The sequence below is a fragment of the Misgurnus anguillicaudatus genome, chromosome 14, assembly GCF_027580225.2.
Source record: "Misgurnus anguillicaudatus chromosome 14, ASM2758022v2, whole genome shotgun sequence".
Lineage (NCBI taxonomy): Eukaryota > Metazoa > Chordata > Actinopteri > Cypriniformes > Cobitidae > Misgurnus > Misgurnus anguillicaudatus.
The window spans coordinates 4,753,074-4,775,852 of NC_073350.2; the positions used below are offsets into that span (position 1 = coordinate 4,753,074).

Here is a 22,779-nt window from a genome sequence, read left to right on the forward strand (position 1 = left end):
TCGTGTCATTTCCAGTTTCTTGCATGATCTTTCTTGACAAAACGTGGTTTGGAGACAAGATTGAATCATTAGGTGACAGAGTTGTTGTGCTTGAACTCATTCATGTTGTGTTTTGTTGTGTGATGTGAACAGCTCAACAACTTCAACACTTCTGATTTTACAAAGTCATGTAGTTTGAACGACACATTTAGGGCTGACGTTTAAAAGTCTTAAAAGACTGAATGATTCTTTGAGGAACCAGGGGTGGTTCTTCTGTGGCATCACTTTGAAGAACCCTTTAGGCACCAGAAGTTGTGTTAAACGTTTTCACTATCCATCATTTTGACGGAGAGTTTGGTAAAAATTCTGTTATGATCAAATATTATCCGTCAATTCATATTTTAATGATAACAAAGTAATAGCTTTTGTTTTGATTTCGTCCTGACCTCTTAGTACTGACGGACCTTAAAGCTGATTGGTCAATAGTCGTGGTTTATTCATGATAAAGCACAGTTCTAACATATTTACCAAGCTACTATTAGTATCACTTATAAATGTGTTTTTGTTATTTTCTTCATTGTTTATTGCTAGACAATAACATCTCAGTTCTGGTCACATAAATTGCAAACGTCATATAAATAAATGCAAAATAAAAAAACGTGTACAATATTTAGCATGACCACCTGAGAAAGATAAGATAATAGTCTTTTCTGTGATTTTGAACAGAATATTACTTGACTTTAAACAGTAGCGACAGAATAACATTTAAAGGGGCCATGGCATGAAAATCGGACTTTTTCCATGTTTAAGTGCTACCACCGGTGCTTCTATCAACCTAGAAAATGTGAAAAAGATCAACCCAGTAGCTTAGTTTTGGTAAACCATTCTCTACAAGAATGTGAAAAAATAGGTTGTTGAAATTTGGCTCTCCTTATGATGTCATAAGGAGCTCTTATTATAATAATACCACCCCTTAATCTGAACTATCCAATCACAGCACTGCCATTTAATGCAGAGAAAAGCACAATTGAGTTTTAATTGCAACAAAGCACCATCATTGTGATCAGTGTTTGAATTTCATCTGCTCATTTGCATTTTAAAGGACACACCCAAAATGGCACATTTTTGCCCACACCTACAAAGTGCCAATTTTAACATGCTATAATAAGTTATTTATATGGTATTTTGAGCTAAAACTTCACATATGTGCTTTGGGGACACTGAAGATTTATTTGACATCTTAAAAAAGTCTTGTGCCATGGCCCCTTTAACTCTTTCCCCGCCAGCGTTTTTAAAAAAAGTTGCCAGCCAGCGCCAGCATTTTTCATGATTTTCACAAAAGTTTAAAGCCTTCCAGAAAATGTTCTTCTTTAAATATATATACATACAATATATCAAATGAAAAACAGACCCTATGCTTTCAAACAAAAAACCCGTTTCATCCTACCTTCATTAGTTCTCTTGTAATCACCTCTAAAAAATAAGTAGGTTTCTTCAAAAACACAAAATTTTGAGCAAAAAGCTGAGATAATTCCAGTTTTGTGAAGGACTTTTGATAGAGATCAGATGCAGAGCGATCTTTAAAACATACACAGAGTTCTTTCTCTTTCACGTGAGGCATTACTTCCGGGTTGTAAAAGTTGCGGAAGTGAGCCACCTGGTGGATAATAGCGGTATTGCGGAAAGCCAGAAATTCTCATCATTGGCAGGGAAGCGTTTTCTCTTAATCAACCCATCCTCACCCCCATGGCGTCAATATTTGACGCACTTGACCATGCATTAATATGTTACGCGGAGGGTATACCTTTCGCGTCGTTTTTTGGCGAGCTGGGGACTTCAGTGCTGGTGCGTCCGTTGCATTCTCTTTCCTATTTTCTTGCCATTTTCGCGTCGGTTTAGGGTTAGATTTACATAATGACATCCCTACCCAAACCTAACCCTAACCCCAACGCCAGGTGACAACTGTCGTACCTAACTCTTACCCCAACGCCAGGTGACAACTGTTTAATTTCGCGTACACTGTTTAATTTTGCGTTATCTAACCCTAAACCGACGCGAAAATGGCAAGAAAATAGGAAAGAGAATGCAACGGACGCAACAGCACCGAAGTCCCCAGTTCGTCAAAAAATGACGCGAAAGGCACACCCTCCGCGCAACATGTTGACGCATGGTCAAGTGCGTCAAACATTGACGCCATGGGATGAGGATGTGTAGTCTTAATTGACGAGTTATCTCGTCAGTGTTTGAATTGACGAGTTATCTCGTCAATGGCGGCGAAAGAGTTAAAGGGATAGTTCACCCAAAAATGAAAATTCTCTCATCATTTCCTAACTCGTGTATGTCTAAATTTGACAGTTACTTTCATAGTATACTATGATTTATTAAAATATCTTCTTTTGTGTTGAGCAGAACAAACATTTATAAGGGGAGTAAATAATGACAAAATTTAAATTTTTGAGTAAACTATTCCTTTAATGCTTAGTGTTTTTTAAAACATTTTTTATCATTTAAACATAACATGCTCTTTTAAAAATAAAGGTGCTTATGGTTCTTTACAGTGATGCCATAGAAGAACCATTTTTGGTTCCTCAAGAAAACATTTCTTATATATCTTTTTATAATCTAAAGAACCTTTTATATCTACAAAAACAGAAAGGTTCTTTGTGGAACCATTCAGGAAATGTGTGAAAGAAAACACATCTGGTTGCTGAAACACTTTAGGTGTTTATTTTTGGTAACCGACAGAAAAACCTGAAAGCCAATTTGCTCTGCATCTCATCTGTCCTGCTATTATGGACTTTTCTTTCCTTGAATGAATGGCACATATTCCCATCTGAGCTCAGCGTGTTTCTTCTCGGGACATAAAGACAACGGGGCGAGAAGAACTCAACACAATTATTCCTGGACTCCTTCCTCTGCTTCCATCTTGGCATGAACAAATATGGCCTCCGCTGTCAAAAGATCTCCCGCCGTAACTCAAAGATGACCTCCTGTAACTGCTTTCACGTTGTTTTCCCAAACATGTAATTGCCAGTAGATGTATTTCTATCAGCTAAAGGACATTATCACACAGCTGGTTGAATTATAAAGACAGGATTTAGGTTGAAACATCACATGAGGGGTCCTGCAGGGTCCATTTGCAGTGGGATATATAAAACTGCAAACAGGCATACCGTATGGAGAATTCATTTGATAAGTTTTACTTATAAGTTAACAAATATAAAGAAATAAACAGCACTATGCATCTACATCTACTCAGGCTAAAGTCTCATAATCTAATGATGAGATTATCGTGATATCAAGGTTATATATGGGTCACATATTAAGCTGAATTAGAGCAAGTAAACTTGCTTGAACTTAGAAAAGATCACAAAATGAAGTGAAGCAGGCAGCTGTATCTTCTCATTCAAGCACCTGTATGTCATTAACCTGACCAGACATGTCCATCATTCAATACTTGGCAGTAAATCTACTAAACGCTTGCGTATTTCAAGCAGAAGGGTTTGTTTGCCCTCCAGAAGCCCAGCACAATAGCACATCTACTAACTTGTGTTAGTTATACTTCATCTTTGTTTATAATAAAAGTGATTGGGTTGAAATAATTGAGCATGTTGTAATAAAAAGATACAACTCAAAACCAAAGCTTTATTGTTACATTTACCTGTCTCCATGTCATACTGGAGATTTTCCAGATCATTGTATTCTGGGATAATGAAAAGCGTCTGGTCATCTTCACTTTGGATTAAGTGCAGTCACTTTAGTTAATATAATATGTACACATTTAGCAGATGAGAGCGCTTCTTGGCTTTGTCACCAAGTAAATCCATTGATTCAACTGGAAAATGGCTGCTACCTGGATACATGGTTATAAATCACAAAATGTGAATAAAATAACTGAACTAAACCACAACTACCACAAATGACAAATTTGCGGTCACACTGTACGATACATCAAGACATTGATACACTGTAAAGATTTTATTAACGCATAGCAAAAGTTGGACAACATTCATTTATCTTTGTTATTGGTCATTATCATAAAAATAATAAAAAATGAACTGCTGTTAACTAACAGTAATGATGATAGATTTATACTAAAACTACATACTAAAACTACTCAAAATGTGTTGAGTTTTAGGGTAAACACCCCAAAACCCCTTTAAACCTAAATAAAATTAAATTTAGTCCTGAATTTTATTTTAATACATATTTCCTGTATTTTCTGCTTGTATCTTAATAAAATAGATTGAAAAATAAATATAGATGGACATACTGTATGAAGAGTTTCGTTGCAAAACGAGATAAATCCTTTTTTAACGTTTCTGTCAAAACATGTTTATTATTATGTTATCATGTTATACATTTTGTTTTATGGTGCTACTTAGCTGAAGGTTTAAATCAAAACAAACCAACTGCAGTTTAAAAAAAAAAAAAATCTTGTTTTGCAAGAAACTCTTCATATGTATTTATTTATACTTTATTTATATTTATATTACATTATAAATGGTATTGTGTAAATGTTAGTGGCAGTCTCATGATGTTTTTGTGTGATGGCTGTGTAATTTGACAAGAACATTGGTTGCGATGATTCATGGTGAAATAGTTGTTACGTTATGAGAGTTTTAATAATAATGTTGTCTTGACTGTGTCTGCCATCGGGTTATTGTGAGTAGGAAATGAAGAGCATCAGTAATCTTCTGGACTATTTGCATGTCATTTCTGGCTACACTCATTACTTTATAATAACTAGAGAGAGGACAAACTGTTAAATACAAACAAACGATTGCACAATGTCAAGTCAATCTGTTTAAAGACATATATATATATATATATATATATATGCAATACATTGTTGTTTATTTAATGCTACAAAAATATATCTAGGGTAAAAAAATGACAAAATTTCTATAAAAATAGGGAGTTCTGGGATTATTATTTGATCAATTTATTGAGCAATAGCACAGCAATAACAACATGCATGACAACATTGATGTAATTGAATGATGGCAGCGCTACATTATAATTGAGATAATTCATAATTACAGTCTCTAAAGCCCCTGTTGAAAACAAAAAATCTTCACCCTAAAACCACGTGTACAAGAGAGCAGCTGTACATTTATCTGGGTTTAGATTCACCAGTTTACCTTTCTAATTACCAGTCAGGACTGTGGTCATTTTTGAGACTCTTCAAAGGGGTTCATGCAAGAACTAAAGCTCTGAGATGTGCCCTAATTTATATATTAAAAAAACTCATGTTCTAAACCTGTATGAGTTTGAACACAGAAAAAGAGGTTTTACACAGTTGATGGTACCCATGGACTTTCATAGTATTTGTTTTTCTACTATGGAAGTCAATGGTTACAGTCAGCTGTGTTATTAAAATCTCTTCTTTTGTGTTCATCAGAATAAAGAAACTCATACAGGTTTACAACAACATGAGGATGAGAAAAGAGTTTTCATTTTAGGGTTAACTGTCCCTTTAAACACTGTAGTGTAAACAGCCTTATTTTAACAAACACTTCAAATAATTACAAACTTTTAGTGGTTGTGATGAGTTTATGGCATTTAATCTGCCAGTTAAGCTAAGACTACGATTGGTTGAGGAGGATTTAAAGTTCCCAGCATACTTTGCAAGAAAATGTTTTGTACTTAAGTGATATTTTATGTGGTTTTCAGTAAAGAGAGAGACTCAATAGTGTTAAACATTCATTTATGTTGAAGATTTAGTTTTGTTGTTCAGAAGTGTAGTGCGTGTGCTCTAGGCTGTAGGTCAGATACGTGTTGTTTATCATATAAAAAATGAAGACCAGTGTATGTGTGAAAAAAACTGAGCTCCGTGCTGGCATTGACTTCACACAGTTATTGTTGATGAGTCACATTGTCTGTTTCTGTGACTAGTGAACAAAAAATAAATGGTAAACACTACTTAAGGTAAAACAGTAGTTTTAAATGCAGTGCACTTAAAGGTTTGCATTTCATTGTGTTTAATATTTAAGTAAATAATATTTAGAAATTACGCAGTGGTGTACTTAAACATTTTTGGAAACCGATAACCTAAAAAGTTTTAAGTACTTTCAACCTGTTGAGTTTTACAGTGTACTTATTAATATATTAAGTATATTGCAGTGCACCTTGTGTTCACCTAGGTCAGCTATATCATAGCATAATAGACCTTTTGCGTGTTTGCAAACAGAGATGATGTTTTTTGTGGTGGCAGAAAGTGAATGCTTCTCAATAGCTGTGTGAAATGTTTTAGCTTTAAACTGTGATTTTTAAGGATCTGGTGTTCTGTAGAAGTCTGTTTCCCCTATATTTCGCTTAAGTGTTACCGAGCCCATCTCATGACATGGTAAAACTTTTTTTTAAATTGTGGCCACGAATTAGCAATTCGTTCCCACGAATTATTAAATCGTGGCCACGTTTTAGTAATTCGTTCCCTCGTTAATAAAACTGTATATATACACTTTTATACTTAAAGGTATTGCGGAGGATTTTCTGTTTCCAGGTGGATCATCAAGACTATTGGTCCTCCTAGTTGTCAATCAGGAGTGTTGTGCAATTGCATTTTTTTAAAAAGTGGAGAAGGCGGTTCTTTTTTAAAATTCGAGAAAATCCTCCGCTATATCTTTAATAGCAATGTATTAATGCATTGAGCTGCGATAAGCGTCACTATTACGATGATTTTAATGAAATTCTTGGCAGGAATTATAAAACTGCATTTAGTATGCGTCATTAATAATGTCTATAGTGAATTTGTGTTAATGTCCCGATCAGTGCTTTAAGTGGCCCAAAAGAGGTGCCGGTACTCTATTTTTTTTTTTTTGCTGACTCAACTCCTATATTAAAGGGGTTTTATATTTAGCAGTCAACAGATGACCTTGTAAAAAATAATTAATCCTTTTATAAATTTGTGGATTTGCTTGAGCTAGAAATAGCTGCTCAACATAAATAAAATGTGCAAAAGGATTTTGAAAAAATACCATTAGAAAAAGCTACTGTAAAAAGAGTTTTTGAACATAAATAAAATGTGCAAAAGGTAGATATGTGAGTAAAATTTTCAGCACGGTTAAATGCTAAAACTAGTGGTTCAGATAGAAAAAGCTTGAATTTTTTTTTTTAAATGACACCAAGACCATGTCTATGGGTTCAAGAATAACAAAATACTGGCCATTTGAAACTCTAATTAAAGTCATTTATTTTGTCCCATTGTTTTCCATTTTGCGGGTGGTAAAACTACTGTGCACGTCGTTCAGATTCATTGAAATTTCGTTTACTTTTAGTTTAGCAATTAAACTAAATGTATATTACAATTTCAAGAATGTTTTCTGCACATCGCCTGAGGAAATCCGAAGTTGCGTCGAGGGGAACCAAACTGAAAGCCGCGACAGCGGAGATTATCACGTAAGTTAGCCTACCTACAAAGCTTGCGTCTGACCTGCAGCTATCATTCTGGCTTGGTGGGATGTCAGCGAGTCCTCTGATTCTGAAGGTGTTCTTTTACTACTCAGAGTCTAAAACAAGGAGGGCATATTACGTGTTCATTGTATTTTCATTTTAACCGAGCAGCTATGGTTGCGCGTTTCACACACAAACACACACCTCTCCAGAGCACGTTGAAACTGACTGAAGGACGCATGCGCTTTTAACTTGTAAACGCAAGGGTGTATGGGTAATGTAGTCTCTGCTCTCGGTGGAACGAATTAGGAAGCGTACATTAACGGCGCTCTGAAAAGCGGCAGCGCAGCCAAATGATTAAATTAAACCTCTGATTTTTAAACAGATGAGCGTTCCGGTACGCTAAAAGCACGTTCTGGGCGCACGTAGAGGTGGTGGTACGCTCAAGAGCTATTTTTAGAAGTGGCGGTACTGAGTACCGGGGCGTTCCGGCCCACTTAAAGCACTGGTCCCGATGTTTTAAATGAAATTCTGGGAACTAATTCATAAAACGTGGCCACGATTAAACTTATTCGAGGGAACAAATTGCTAATTCGTGGCCATGATTTAAAAAAAGTTTTACCATTATAACGTATAACGGCTTATAACGTTTTCCCCAAGTTACGTTTTTTTTAAATAAATTAAAAGTTTAAATGGCTTGGCTACTAATTGTGTGCATGTATGTAATGTATTGTTCTTTATTGGTAAATCAATTATTTTTACAGTATGAATCGCTGAAGTACTTATAAGAGCAATACTATCATGTATTCTGTATAATATCATTTATTAAATATTTCATCATTTCCTGTTTTCATTTTCTTCCTTATATTTTTAGCCTACGTGTTCGTTCTAAAACTATTATGTTTACATACTAATTAATTTGTATAGGCCTGTTTATATATTATTAACACTTTACATCGTGTGTGTGTGCTATGTTTATATATTTATTAGTAAACGTCATAATTTAAAACAAACAGGAAGAAGACATAGGCTAAGATAGAAGGTAAAAAGAAGTAATAGAAAACATCAATAATATTACCATTTATTAAAGTTTTTGTATATTATGAACTAATTTAAATCTTTAATCTTTCTAAATAAATTATAAACGTAACATGATAAAAACGCTATAAGAGACACATTGAGGGAACAGACTTCGACAGAACACCGGATATCTTCTCTAATTATTTTCTATTCAATTATTAAAAGATTTTCAGATGATGTCATCACTCCAGTCTGTCCGGTTGAGGGCTTTTATTGCAAACATAAACACCTACGTTTATCTTCAAATGGTGTCTTCGACGACGGTATACTATAAAAATGAAGGTCATCTATTTTGCCATTCCTATTCTGACACTCAACAGCACAACAAAACATTTTCTAGTGAGTTATATTGTTTGTTTTACTCGTGTCTCATTCATTTCCACTGTTTTTTTGCCACCACATGCGCGTGTGACGTAACTGTGACGTCGACTCACAAAAGGTCTATTCTGCAATGATTGTGAAAATAAATGAAAGGAAAAGTAAATTTTCTTAAAAGAAAAATCCAGATAATTTACTCACCACCATGTCATCCAAAATGTTGATGTCTTTCTTTGTTCAGTCCAGAAGAAATTGTTGTTTTGAGGAAAACATTACAGTATTTTTCTTATTTTAATGGACTTTAATAGTTTAATCTCATCTCATTACACAATTGTTTATGCGTGTTATTGTTTTTTTATGAATTACTCTAAATGAACAAGAATTGAATAGACACTTTTAAAACTTTTATTGAAGCACTTCTCAATAAAAGGCCATATTATTTACAGCTCTCTCCTTGAAATCTGATCGCTGCAGATGCATGTCAATATCAGTTGTAAACAGCTGCCCATTTCGAATGGATGGAATGAATGTTAACCTCAGATGTAAACAAGGTGACAGACTCCCACACCTGTATTGTATGGTGTTGTGTGTTTGTAAGAATGATTGTGTGAGGCTGTAGAGTTTGTGAATGATATAAAGTTGGCTTCAACTTGCCGCATCCCTTCACCTCTTATCTCTTAGCTTGTTTTTTTCTTTTTGACTTGGCATAGACTTCAAAGTGGAAAGGCTGCTGAAGTTGTTTTTGTTCATCTTTTATTAGCATGTCAATGACACGGAGCTCTTGACAAGCAGGTGTGCAATAGTAGCGCGCACACATCAGTCACATACTTAATCCAAACTAATACACACACACACTAGTGTCTGCTCTTTACTTCTTCAAAAGGATATGGACGCGGTTGTTTGTCTTCAATCTTGCGTCCAGTCTCAGTTTTGCATGCAGTGCGAATGTAGTTTACTCTTCAAACATGCGTGTGTTGTGTGTAGGATTAATGTGATGGAAAAGACCTTTCAGATGTTCATGTGCAGTAATTGAGTTATTGCCGTAGACCTACAATAAAGCAATAACTCGCTCCAACATATAGTGGACAGGGCTTGTCCCAGACTAAGACCTGCCTTCATTTCAAAACACCTTGTGCTGCTGACAGGTTGCCCGCAATAACACGTTGCCTACAAAATAGCTTCTAGCATAAAAGATGATGAATTAACTTTTAAAGGGCTGCATTAAAACTGTATTTAACTACAACATTTTTCTTTCTCTCCATCTTCACAGATTTGGGACATGAGCGATGATGAAAGTATCTGAAGGCTTCAGGAGCAGAAAAGCCCTTTCTTTTGCACTTAACTCAGATTTCCTGCAAATGTAACAGTGGCATACAATGTGTTGTAATCTTAATGTACCAATTGAAACATTTGTCTTAAATGATCAAGTTTATTCATGTTATTGCTATCAGAACCTGTCTATGGGCCTCAGGGTGGACGGCACCATTTGTTAAATGGAAAGTAGCTGTACGGGATAAACACAGTCAGTGCTTAATGTTGAAACACTTAATTCCCCACAGCTTTGTTTTCAGGTCGCATTAATGGTCATTTTAACAGTTTATTGTTTCATGAAATCTTTGAGTCAGTTTAGGTGTGTTTGTAACTAAACTGAACTCAGGAGACGGCTGCACTAATGTGCGTCTCTGCTTTATGGTTTGTGTGTTTTTTTTAACCAGCTGCAGGTGTATGGCTGTGTGCAGTGTTGTTTCTGTTGGTCTGCACTGTATGTGTATTCATTTTAATCTTTTGATTTTTCAGACTGTCTGGTATTATTTGTAAAATATATTATTGGGCACTGTCACAATAAATTCATGATCAAATATTTTCTTCTTCTCTTCCATCGTTCTCACTTATTAGGTTAATAAACCATCCCAGATAAAAATTACAGTAAGTATAATTGAATGTAGTAAAAATGTACTTGCTGGTGATTGAAAGTATACTTCAGCAGTACCTTAGTGCACTTGAAAAACTTGGCTTAAACAGATTTTTAGTGCATTGAAATAAATGGTGATCTCAAAATAAGTACATAGACATAGATGTATCGCGATAACAACATGTGTCTGTACATTATTCTGCTTATTAACCCGCCATTTAGCTCATAAGTAAGGTAAGGAACATTAAATATTGATATGAAATTTTATTTGTGATATTTGAATATGTCGTCTTATCTTTAAACCCAAAGTTAACGGGTTTTCCTCAAGGAAGGTCTGCATTAGTTAAAAATTAGCAAACACAGTATTTGTTTTATTAACAAATTACAATAACACTTTACAATAAGGTTCATTAGTTAACATTAACAAACCATGAGCAATACATTTGTTACAGTATTTATTATTCTTTGTTAATGTTAGTTCATAGTGCATTAACTAACGTTTACAAGATTTAATAAATGCAATTAAATTAGTAATTGCCGAAATTAACAAAGATTAATAAATGCTGTATAAGTGCAGTTCATGATAAGTTATTGAACCTTATTGTGAAGTGTTACCCAAATTACATTATATTTACAAAAGACATTAAATGTGTTTGTTATATTAAACTGTACCTGTCAAACTGATTTGCAACTGTGTGTTTCGGGTGGTTGGTTGTTATCTTGGAATAACATACCTTGTAATGTCACGACCGGCCAATCAGTATGAAGCATTTTAGACTGCCATGCATACTTGATGCAATTTTAAGTACTAACGACAATTTTTTTGTACATTTAGTGAATGAAAATAGTACATTTACTAATTTTGTACTTAAGTGTACTTTTCTGTGATATTCTGACGCCGCTTTCTCTGACAAATGTAGAGACAAAGCTACCTTAAAGGAATATTCCATTTTCTTAAAAGAAAAATTCAGATAATTTACTCACCACCATGTCATCCAAAATGTTGATGTCTTTCTTTGTTGAGTCAAGAAGAAATTATGTTTTTTGAGGAAAACATTGCAGGATTTTTTTCATTTTAATGGACTTTAATAGAGCCCAACATTTAATAATTAACTCAACACTTAACAGTTTTTTCGACGGAGTTTCAAAGGACTATGACAATCGTTTTGCTAGATAAGACCCTTATGCCTCGTTTTGGATTGTTTATTTTTGACAAGAAAAATAAAAAATATGCTCTTTTAAACCACAACTTTTCGTCTAGGTCCGGTCCAGCGCGACCTAACGTAAATGCGTAGTGACGTAGAGAGGTCACGTGCTACATATATAAAACGCACATTTGCGGAGCATTGTAAACAATAAACTGACACAAAGACATTAATTACTATCAGCTGACATACAACAACGTCGGAACGGTCCTCTTTCAACACACTTGTAAACACTGGGGCGGAGTTTCGCGTTCGTCCTCTGTGACCTCTTGACGTATTGCGTGGGGTCACGGTGGCGCATCATGACCGGACCTAGACGTTATGTTTCTTGTCAAAAAATGACAATCGTTTCGCTAGATAAGACCCTTATGCCTCGTTTGGGATTGTTTATAGTCCTTTGAAACTCAGTTGAAAAAAACTGTTACGTGTTGAGTAAAGTGTTGGTGTCCATTAAAGTTCATTAAAGTGAGAAAAATCCTGCAATGTTTTCCTCAAAACAACAATTTCTTCTGGACTGAACAAAGAAAGACATCAACATTTTGGATGACATGGTGGTGAGTAAATTATCTGGATTTTTCATTGAAGAAAATGGACCATTCCTTTAACCAGGTAACAACCTAAAAACTTTGTCGTGATATTGAAAGTAGCTTCCATTTTAAATAAATGACATAATCTGATCATTGTATGCCTAAATGTGAATGTAAAGACTTGCTTATAAAAATGTATACCTTGAATATATCAAATGCATGACCTTTGTGCTGCTAATGCAATGACAGAAATTCGTGGTCAAATTTGCACACCTTGTAATTACTACACCACATGAAGACAGCAAAGTCAAACTGGTTTTAAAGGTGCATCATTCATTACATCAATTCACATTCATAAAGCCATTTCTTAAAAAAGTGAAAGAGTCACATGGTCTGTGGTTTAAGAGCACTTTATTGTTCATTGAGGCTACGTAAAGTACAAAACAATGGCCTGCCAAAACTTTGTTTTATTCCAAGGAGAAACAAGGCCATGAAATGAGGGTATAATACAGATGTACAAATTGTTAAGTACACTCGAGGTGCAGAAAGTTTGTTTTTTTAAACATTTGTTTCTTGTCATGGTTCTCCTGGAAGCGCACATCAAATAATAATAATAATAAAAAATGTTGTTGCTCGACTCTCAAACGGATGGCATTGGAGTGAAGTATCGCACTCAAGGTCAATATGAGAGGAGTAATTTTGTTCAAATGTCTCCAGAGACAGATGAAAGAGCCTCCGTTCAGAAGTGTATCCAGACTGCTCAGTAGCCTTTAGAAATAATACACAAGTGGCTATTACACTAACGCAGTGTTTTCATAGAATAACTGTGTGTTCCTGCACTTTAACCTTAAACAGACAAAACAACCTACAAACAAAAAAAGATCAACTTTTTCAACGAAAAAAGCATGATTACAATAAAGGACAAGGGAAAAATTAAATAGCTACATATCATTAACAAATTAATTGTTCCTCAAAAAATACCTACGATTTTTTCTCTGTACATTCGTTACGCACAGCGTAATGATGGTCGTATAGTTTCCTATATAAAAACTTTTTTTGTCGTTTTTCATTAAGTGAGACACCTACAGCGTGTAGGGTAATGTTGTGTGTCAAGCAGAAAGTGAGTGTCCTACCTAGTAAATTGGTAGTGAAATGTCTATATAACAGACCTCGGGACATTTCCTCCCTAAACCCCGCCCCCATATTGACACACACACGCACACACAACGGGAGAAAAGCCCAAAAGCCTCCTGTAAGATACGTCAACATCGTGGCAACACAAACAATAAGAGCACAGGGTAAAGTCGTCTATCTGTAAAGTACTTTTGAGAAGATGGCTGTCTGGCAGCATCCGTATCCAATCAAACTGGGCCGACGGAATGTAAGGACAAGCGTCTGCGACCTCTTGTCCGAGTCTCATGTTAGTAGCTATACTGAAAACGTGAACGCGTATGAAGATCCCTAGCGGAGGAATGTATATGTTATTACGGCGGATCGTTCCAAAACAAAGTCCATTTTGACAGCTGTACGTTTTCGGCAGATCGTCAACGCTACAGTTGACCTGTCCGTAGCTGCTAATGTCTTATTCAGTCATGCAAGAAGCCATAGCGCATGTACCTCAAAACGAATAACATAAATCCAACCGTTCGTATATAGATGGCCTGTCCGGAGGCTGTTTTACTTACGTTGCATCTGGCAGCTACCACAATGAATATTGAATAGAAAATTATAATATGGAGTACAACTGTACCAGCAGTAAGTTTATCTAGTTGACTGTTACCGACAAAAATAAAATCTGAAGAAAAGGCTAAAAGAGAATTACAAATGAAATGTCTACACGATAATAGATACCAGCTATTTTAAAAACATGCACTTCGAAGCACTAGTTAACCCTTAAAACCTCATCTACTCTACTAAAACCACAGTGCGCCTGGGGAAAATAAAACTAATCCAAATGCCCACGTTTGCCGCAGTCCAGTTGTCAGCACCATAGAGAGAATCGTCTGAAGTAAGATATATATATAAAGTTCCCTCCCCCCTAACATTAGTGATGCGAGTGACATCACTTCCCACCTTTGTCAGCAGATCGCCCTCCTACACGTTTCCATCATCCTAGCATGTGTATCCAACACCGAGCTTATACGACCTCAATCCATCAATAGTGCAAAATCAGTCCAGGCTTTCCGTTTCAAGTATACACATACAGATTCAGAATCAAACCCGGGAGAGAAGACGTGGTGCGGGACAACCAGAGAGGAAAGAAATGAGTGCCATGCAAGAATGACTTCTGGGTTTGCATCAGAGGTTTCTTTGGTATCTGAGGCAGATGGATGCTGGTTCATTTATATTCATATAAAAAACACCAAAGTGTATCCTGGTCATCAATGCTGTGTGTTTTTTTTTAACTATGGGCATCCCATAATGTAACCGCCAAGCTAAACGTATACTAGCATACTTAAAAGAAAAGAAATCAAAAGCCAATAAAAGCACAAAACGACAAAAAAGGAACTCGAGAGCGCCTCCTCGTCGTGAGTTCTTATGTACATAGCTATACATCAGCGCTCTGCTAAAACATGCATGCTTGCTTTGAGATTGAGGCAGCTGGAAGAAGCTGGGACTGCGATCAGCTGGTCCTCTTTTCAAGAAACGAGGGAAGGGGAGTGATTATGGTTGACCATGTGGCTGTTCGGAGAGGAGTCTGGGCTGCCGGACGAGCTGCCCTTGGCCTTGATCTGCAGCCACGTCTCACCCAGGGCCTTGGCGAAATGGTCGTCCACCGAGCCCGTAATGGACACGGAGTTTGTTACGGGTTCTGGCTCCTTGTAGTTCTTCCCCAGACTGCGGCGAAAATGCTCCTCGATAACAGGGTCGCAGGCCGTGTTAGCTGAGAAAGAAGGTAAAAAAGGGGTTCAATGTATGACTTTGTCAAATACAAGACCTGCACCATGTTTTGTGACCTCTGCATTTAACCCATGCCAGTCAGCAGTGAACACATACACACAGCTAGAGCAGTGGGCAGCTATCCCTGCAGCAGCCGGGAGCAACTGGGGTTCAGGTGCCTTGCTAAAATGAACCACAGTCGTATTTAGAGATTTAACACTGCCGGGTTGTCAGATTGTAACACTGCCAGCTTGTGTGTTATTTAGACGTGCCCTGCATCAATTATTTTATTGAGATGATGCAGCGCTAAACATGAGGCACGGAGAATGAAACAACAAAGAGAGCGACATTTATTATATGCTGTGCCGTGTAGTTAGAATGAGTCGAAGAGCTGCAAGCAACGGCTCCGTCTCAATTGCGAGGTGTTGATAAATTTAAATTGCATTTTTAAAAAATAACTTTTTCAAGCTTACAATGAAAGTGAATACACCAAACCAATTAAACTGGACCAACATGAACCAGAAAATGTGCATGTCAAGACTTCTGACATGCATATTATCTGGTTCATATTATCTGGCCATGTATATACAATTGCATATATTATAGTTTAGGGCTGCAACAACGAATCGATTAAATCGATAAAAATCGATTACTAAAAGAGTTGGCAACGAATTTCATAATCGATTCCGCCTGAATGCCCACTTGACTTTCACCTAGACATTTAGATATGCAAGTTTTTCATCAACAGTATCTGCGTGAAACATTTTAAACATTGATGATCATCTGCCGACTCGACTGTTTCATCCCAGCATCCTCTATACACGGAGAGTCTGCTTTATTAACGGCTTTTCCTTCGCTCCGCGTGAGCTAAACGTTTCCACTTTTTACTTTTTTTACTCGCATATAATTTACATATTTTCAACAAAGGAAGACACAGGATATAATGTAAGTTATTATAGATAGCATTTAAGCTTGTTCTGAAATGATGACAAATCTGTGTGACTAAAAATGACCTCTCCAGCTTAATTTAGCCAAAATAATGATACATTCGTTTTCATACGTTATATATCTACTAATGTATTATTAAAAATACCCTAAATTATTATGCACTGCCTTCTGTATTGCATTCATTTTGTACATTTACAGGTGCACAAATACTGGCTAATTTTTATTTCTTTAAGACACTGCTGTGTTCTGTATTGACTGATGCTCTGTTAATTTGCGCTTAACAAGCCTAAATGATGTTCTTCAATTTATTTTTGTTTCCTCAAAAATATATTCAGCTGTAGTATAGCTTGTGTTAATTTTTTTTCATAAGGGGGAAATACATGTAGCCTACCCTTCTACATTAGTTGACCTCACTGTTCTGAATTAAAAAAAATAATTTTATTTTAGTAAATGAAGGTGGTAACCGCGACAGCCCTAGTTCACAGTCATAGCTATATTAATACAGTATGAATATGAACCCTGAACGAGCAACTCGAATTCAATTCCTATACAATTCGATATACAAATATTACAGGTATTAAAGGTAGAAAAGTGATTTAGTTAAGAGCAGTGATAGATTTTCTCTCAATGCCGTTTTATTAATACGAGTGACAGGAGCAAAATTAGGTAACTTCCCCTTCAGTGAACACCCCTGACCACTCGGTGAGTTTCACGTCTTTGTAAACGAAAGTTTAATGCATTTAAGGAAGGATTGTTCCAGTGCACCTATACACCCATTGTAGAGGTGGGAGGTGAAAAAACTAACACCCGAAAATTCTCGGGCCAGCATCATATGTCCAAATTTCAGTCAAAACCGTTCTATTTCATCATAAACAATCTGAAAACAGGGCTTTAAGTGTAAAATACCCAATTTGTCCTTTAACGTTATTTGTAAAATGTTTAATCCAGATATTCTGGAGCGGTGTGTGTTTTCTCTGCAGCCTGCATTATTGTTAAGAGAATCCAGAATAGACTTTCTTTGGTGTTTGTAAATATTGTTGTTTCTCAGTCTATTATATAGCCTGTTTTTTGTTTGCTCTGCATGGGTTAAAATGACTTTTTTTGCATTTTCTGTAAAGATTTATTTAAAAAAAAAAGGCAAACATCATTTAATACACCATAAGTCATAAATACTTGAATATAATATTATTGAAAAATGCCCATCCTTTGATTTTACAAAACTAAAACTCGCTAAAAGAGGTGTTTATAAGCCATATAACAATTTGTTTTAATTTCTGATAATTTTACAGGTTAATAATTTTTGAAACCATGCTAAGAAAACGGACTGAACAGTTCTGATTTGTTTGATGTGCCATTGTGTAATATACTTGTATTACATGTATATAATACTTTCGCTTTAAATCCGCTTAATCTCAGCATTAGGTCATTCAGAAATGTTGAATTCTTGGCAGAATCTGTTAACATTGATTTGTCTCTTTGTGCACAGAAGACAAATTGGATTAACAACATGCACGTATGATTCGATTTTTATAACCGTTTACTATGTCTTGTCCAGAAAAGTCATTTTGTAAAAGAAGTGGAGGGTTTTGCAGCGAACGACAGTGACAATTGTTAAATATCAATGAAATGACAAGAGTGACATTTGTGAAAATAAGGCATTTCAATTACTAACAAACAAAACACACTAACTAACTAAATGTAAGTGCCTGATAAATAACGCTTATTTACAAAAAACCTGTCAGACACACTTAGGGGCCAGTCACACCAAAAGCGCTTTAAACGCTTGCAAACGCAAGGCGCGACGCACTGCTTTTTAAAATAAAGAGCAGTGCGACGCGGCTTTTCATATTGCTAAGCAACCACCAAGTCAGCTGTCTTGTCAATCAAATATTGAAGCGTGAGCGCTCTTTTGCTGTTAACTGTCATATTAGCAGAAACTTTAAAAAGAGGGCGCTTGCTCTGACCTTGTTTGAGGGTGAGAGTTGCACAAACACGCAGGAGAGAGTGAGCGAGTGGAGTCCGGTTCTTCAAAGTAACTGTAAACTTCCCTCACCACAACGTAAGGCCCGCCTCTCCCCTCATTCGATTGGACAATGGAAAGACGCGAATGACGTCAGGCGCTTCTCCGCTCTCAGCGCTCCTTCAAAAACGCGTGCGCGGCAGGCGGCAAAAAAACGCAAGGCGCTCGGCGCGCATAAACAGCGCGCAAACGCGCCCTGCCCATAGAATATCATTCAAAAAAGGCGCCTGCAACTGCCATAAACGCTGTTGGTGTGACTGACCCCTTAAAGGGTTTTGCATCTAAACTCTTCATATATATATATATATATATATATATATATATATATATATATTAACACTTCAGCCATGTCAATTCATCATTTAAAACCTCATTTGTGAAAAGTGTCAGATCTACGAGGCTTCTACTTAGAGTTGGAGGGTCTCCGGTAATTTGTAGTCAAGTTGGGCGAGCAGCCGTTGTGAGATACGGTGCAGTGGGAGAGGTTACAGTTTCGATTGTTCGCTGGAGCACATGTGATCACAGAGGGACGATTCTGCACATAAAACACTCAAATATTAGTTTCCCACTATAGTAAGAGACCAGTCCAAGCAAACCAACATATTACAGAAAAGAAGAATACAAATCATCTAAATACATATTCAGTCCACATCACACATATCAATAAAGAGCTCCTTCCTGGAACACTGAAATGAACACTACCGGTTAAAAGTTTTAAAACACTTGACTTAAATAACTATCATCTTAAAAATCTTTTCATCTGAAGGTGTATGGTTACATGCTTGACACAAAAATATAGTTGTGCCAAACAGATTAATTTTGCTTATTGTTTTTATTATTTTAAAATATTATTTTTGAAATACATTACTTTGAATATTAAAGAAAAAGCAGCCAATAAGAGCCCAGAACAAATGTGAACTCCTTCACTATTCTTTAAAAGTCATCCTAATGTGAAACCTCAAGAAACTTCTTAATTTGCAGTTTCTAGGCAAAGGGTTTGATTTCTTTTGGATGCTTTTATTCACCAACACAATTCCCACAGTTAGATTTGACTTATGTCATAGTTTGGTTTCAAAACTTTTAACTGGTAATGTATTTTGTAAAATGTAATTTTAGAATCAAAGCTCAAATTGATTTAAGGACAGAAACTCAAATGATACTTCAACATTTGTATTCATACAAAAAGGCACATTACTCAGCACTAGAGCTTTTTTACATTATACTTTACCTGGTGTTAAAAAAATAAGTGACTCGTTTATTTTTTAACCTTGGCTTATGAACCCAACACCACTTCTGCAAAGTTAACCCCTTATTGCAGTTGTACACCAGTTTAGCAACATACCACCAATCAAAAACTGTTTTAGTGCTTTCCTCATTAAATATTCATCTTTAAAAAGTTTCAGACTTCACAAATGTTGTCTGCTGACGGCAAATATTAACTTATATCTTTTCTTTTATCACTTGGAAAGAGGCTTGCACATTGTAAATAAACTAACGAAGCATAAAAACCAAGGATTAATTATTAATTCGGAGTAAAGTTGAAATGACTTTTCAACAGGTTACCTGTTGGCGCTCAACAGGGCTGACAGTAGGGGAGATGGCGACAGTGCGGGTAACGTCCATGTTTTTGGTCAGTGCGAGAGGCTGGTCCATGGCCAGGCTGGGCATGTGGGTGTAAAGCGCACTACTAACAAGACCCATGGGGGGGCCGGTGATGCGCTCGATGGGACTGCGGCTGCGATCCCGGGGGTCCTTGCGGTAGTCCCCGTTGGCAGGCTTGGTTCTGAAAAAGAAACAAAGAAGCGATTGTACTGAGGCCCACGTCGAGCGACACAAACAGGCAGAGCTTTTAATGCTGCATTCAGCCAGTCCTGGCAAGAGTTATATACCTCCCTCAAAAAGTCACGATGACTCGATAAGAAGCGTTTGTATGGAGGAGTCAAATAAAGTATTCCTTCAGTGTGCTCAAAACATTTTCCCTCTTTTGAAGAAGAGACTTTGAAGAAAGTTTTGCTATATTTGATTGAAATCTATTCGCCATCTCTTCATTAGCTCAAAGCGCTTTTTACAAAAGGCCCGATCCCAACCAACAAATCTCCTTTCCTGTTTTCTTTTCCCTCCTAAAAGAATAGACACACATGCAGCAAAGCCTAGCAGCGTTATTCCACCCTTCCGGAACGATCGGTCTCCTGTTGCCAACAGAGCGGAGGCCCAGCGAGGGGCCAAGTGCACCATTCAAAAGACTTCATCTGTGCTTCACAGGAAGAGAACTTAATACCCTTCACTGGGCACACAGGCGAGCCGAACAACAGCGCAGAAAAAGCCAGTGAAACTCTAATCAGGTATTTGCTGCTTTCAATGCAGAATGTGTAACACAATCTCAATTTGGTGACTGTGGTGTAGCTTTGAAAAGAAAAAAGTGCCACCTATGTGATCTGGTGAAAAGCGCCCGGGATGAACTTCCTGTTTACACATGCATGTTAAAGGAAGCACTGCTTTATGGCTGTAGAGCACAGATTTTGTCGAGTCTCAGCTGTGCGGGCTGTGATCCTTGAAATCGTCTGTTACTTAGCAACCAAAACTGCTGCTTCTAAACTGTTATGTTCACCAGAAACTGCAGTGCTTACTTACAGTAACTAATAGTAAGCTATATATGTGTAATAAATATATAAAACAGCGTTTTAATGTCCAAATTATTTCACTATAGACACGTGTATGGAGCACCAGATGTTAAGATGCTAATGATGTTTTGATATCAATGATTCGCGACAGACCCGTAGTAGGGCAAAATAATTTTATATTTTGGTTTGTGCAAGTTTCAAACAAAAAGGCTTTTTATATTTTAGTTTTGGCTCTGCACATTCAGACTTTTCTGTTTGAGATTATTTTTAGTCCATCACCACATGTAATCTCAGGATACATATAAAATAACTAACTTGTACCATCGCTGTGCTGTATTATTTGAGGAAATGAAGCTATCTGGAATATAACATCACATTATTAGCATCAGATGAAGTTTAATAACATTTCAGAGCAAGCTGCCGAAAGCGTTTTCATTGATGTTCCTTTGAGAACAAACAGAAAAAGGCCCTCATCCCTGATGTGTTTTCAAGACGCTGCTCTCAGGAGGCAAGCATTATTTTTGGGGTTATATAAAAAAATCTAGTAATTCTGCAGTTGTTTAGATCCTAAACATGAGGTTCTGTGAAAACTGAATCTGTTTCACATGAAACACTTTTGTGTGTTTTGATAAACTCGTGCATGGGGGGGATCCTAGTTGAACATGAATGAACAGAACCCAGGATCCTCCCACAATAAAGCCCCGGGCCTCCACAACCTTGGCATGGATGTTAGTGAAACACAATCTTCTCAATTAGAAAGTGCCCAGGTTTCCTCCCACACAGCTCTACACAAGTGCAAAAAGGCAGACTTAATGCTTGATTTATGTAAAGGCCCATTGTAAATGCTTCACATTTGGCATCACTGTGGTGGTAAGAAAAAGTCCTCAAGGGGACAACATAGTCTCTCCCAAATATCGTTTTTATTGTAGTTTAACTAACCTGATCAGAAAGATACTTATCAAACCATTGCTTCAACATGAATGTAAACATGAAAGAGACAGCGTACGTTACAAAAACAGCCACTATAGCACCCCTTGTGGTGATGCTGAGAATACAGCATGCGTTGCATTAATAATTGCTAAAAGCATTTGTGTATATGTACTTTGGTAAAAAGCTTATATATATATATATATATATATATATATATATATATATATATATATATATATATATATATATATATATATATATATATATATATATATATATATATATATATATATATATATATATATATATATATATATATATATATATATATATATATATATATATATATATATAAATCGAGTTTAAGTTTATGGCTTTGGTCGACGAATAGACTCAGTCTGCCTTTCTTTCCAAGATTTTGGTTTTTGTATAACATACAATTAGTGGAATGAACCGTGGGATCTTAAACTAGTAACACACAGCAATCTATTAATTTTTAAAATCAGAGCAACACCACACAGCAAAACAATAAAGCAATCCTTCTACTATAAACAAATCTTTCCCATATCCCATTTAATATATCCTTTCCACAGCTTTATATGACTTTGTCTAACAATGAAGAAAAAAAATCATATGCAATAGCAGGCATATCACAGAGAAAGAAAACACACAGGATTCAGTGCAGTGGCCAGCTTGCTTTACAGAAGTGATGTACTTTGCTAGACTTGCTTTAGTCACAGATGCAGACCAATAAAACTGGGACCCTTTTCTCATAATTGTTTCATAGCCGTGCAGCAAAACCTCACAATTCTACCACAGATCTTGGCTGGAAAACATCCCTCTTATTTCTCCTTTAAGTCTTTGGAATCTCGCCCACAAAGATACAGGAAACATCTGGGAGAAATCAAGGCGAGGAAGGCAGGACCACAAGATACAAACAGTCAGTTGTTAGGAACCCATACTG

General features: G+C 36.4%; 2 protein-coding genes across 3 annotated transcripts in view; one reads left to right on the top strand and one right to left on the bottom strand.

The window, feature by feature from the left end:
- atg7 (ATG7 autophagy related 7 homolog (S. cerevisiae)) overlaps nucleotides 1–10,631 on the top strand; it is a 121,096-nt gene extending 110,465 nt beyond the window's left edge. The window contains exon 20 of the mRNA XM_073875759.1: nucleotides 10,043–10,631. Coding sequence (XP_073731860.1) covers nucleotides 10,043–10,075 — 33 coding nt within the window. The 3' untranslated portion in view covers nucleotides 10,076–10,631. The remainder of the gene's footprint in view (nucleotides 1–10,042) is intronic.
- Nucleotides 10,632–12,810: 2,179 nt separating this feature from the next.
- Nucleotides 12,811–22,779, bottom strand: part of vgll4b (vestigial-like family member 4b) — a 49,390-nt gene continuing 39,421 nt past the window's right edge. For both annotated transcript variants that reach the window (XM_073875761.1, XM_073875760.1), the window contains 3 exons: nucleotides 19,828–20,047; nucleotides 18,672–18,799; nucleotides 12,811–15,296 (listed from right to left, as the gene is read on the bottom strand). In XM_073875761.1, coding sequence (XP_073731862.1) covers nucleotides 15,056–15,296; nucleotides 18,672–18,799; nucleotides 19,828–20,047 — 589 coding nt within the window. In that variant the 3' untranslated portion in view covers nucleotides 12,811–15,055. The remainder of the gene's footprint in view (nucleotides 15,297–18,671; nucleotides 18,800–19,827; nucleotides 20,048–22,779) is intronic.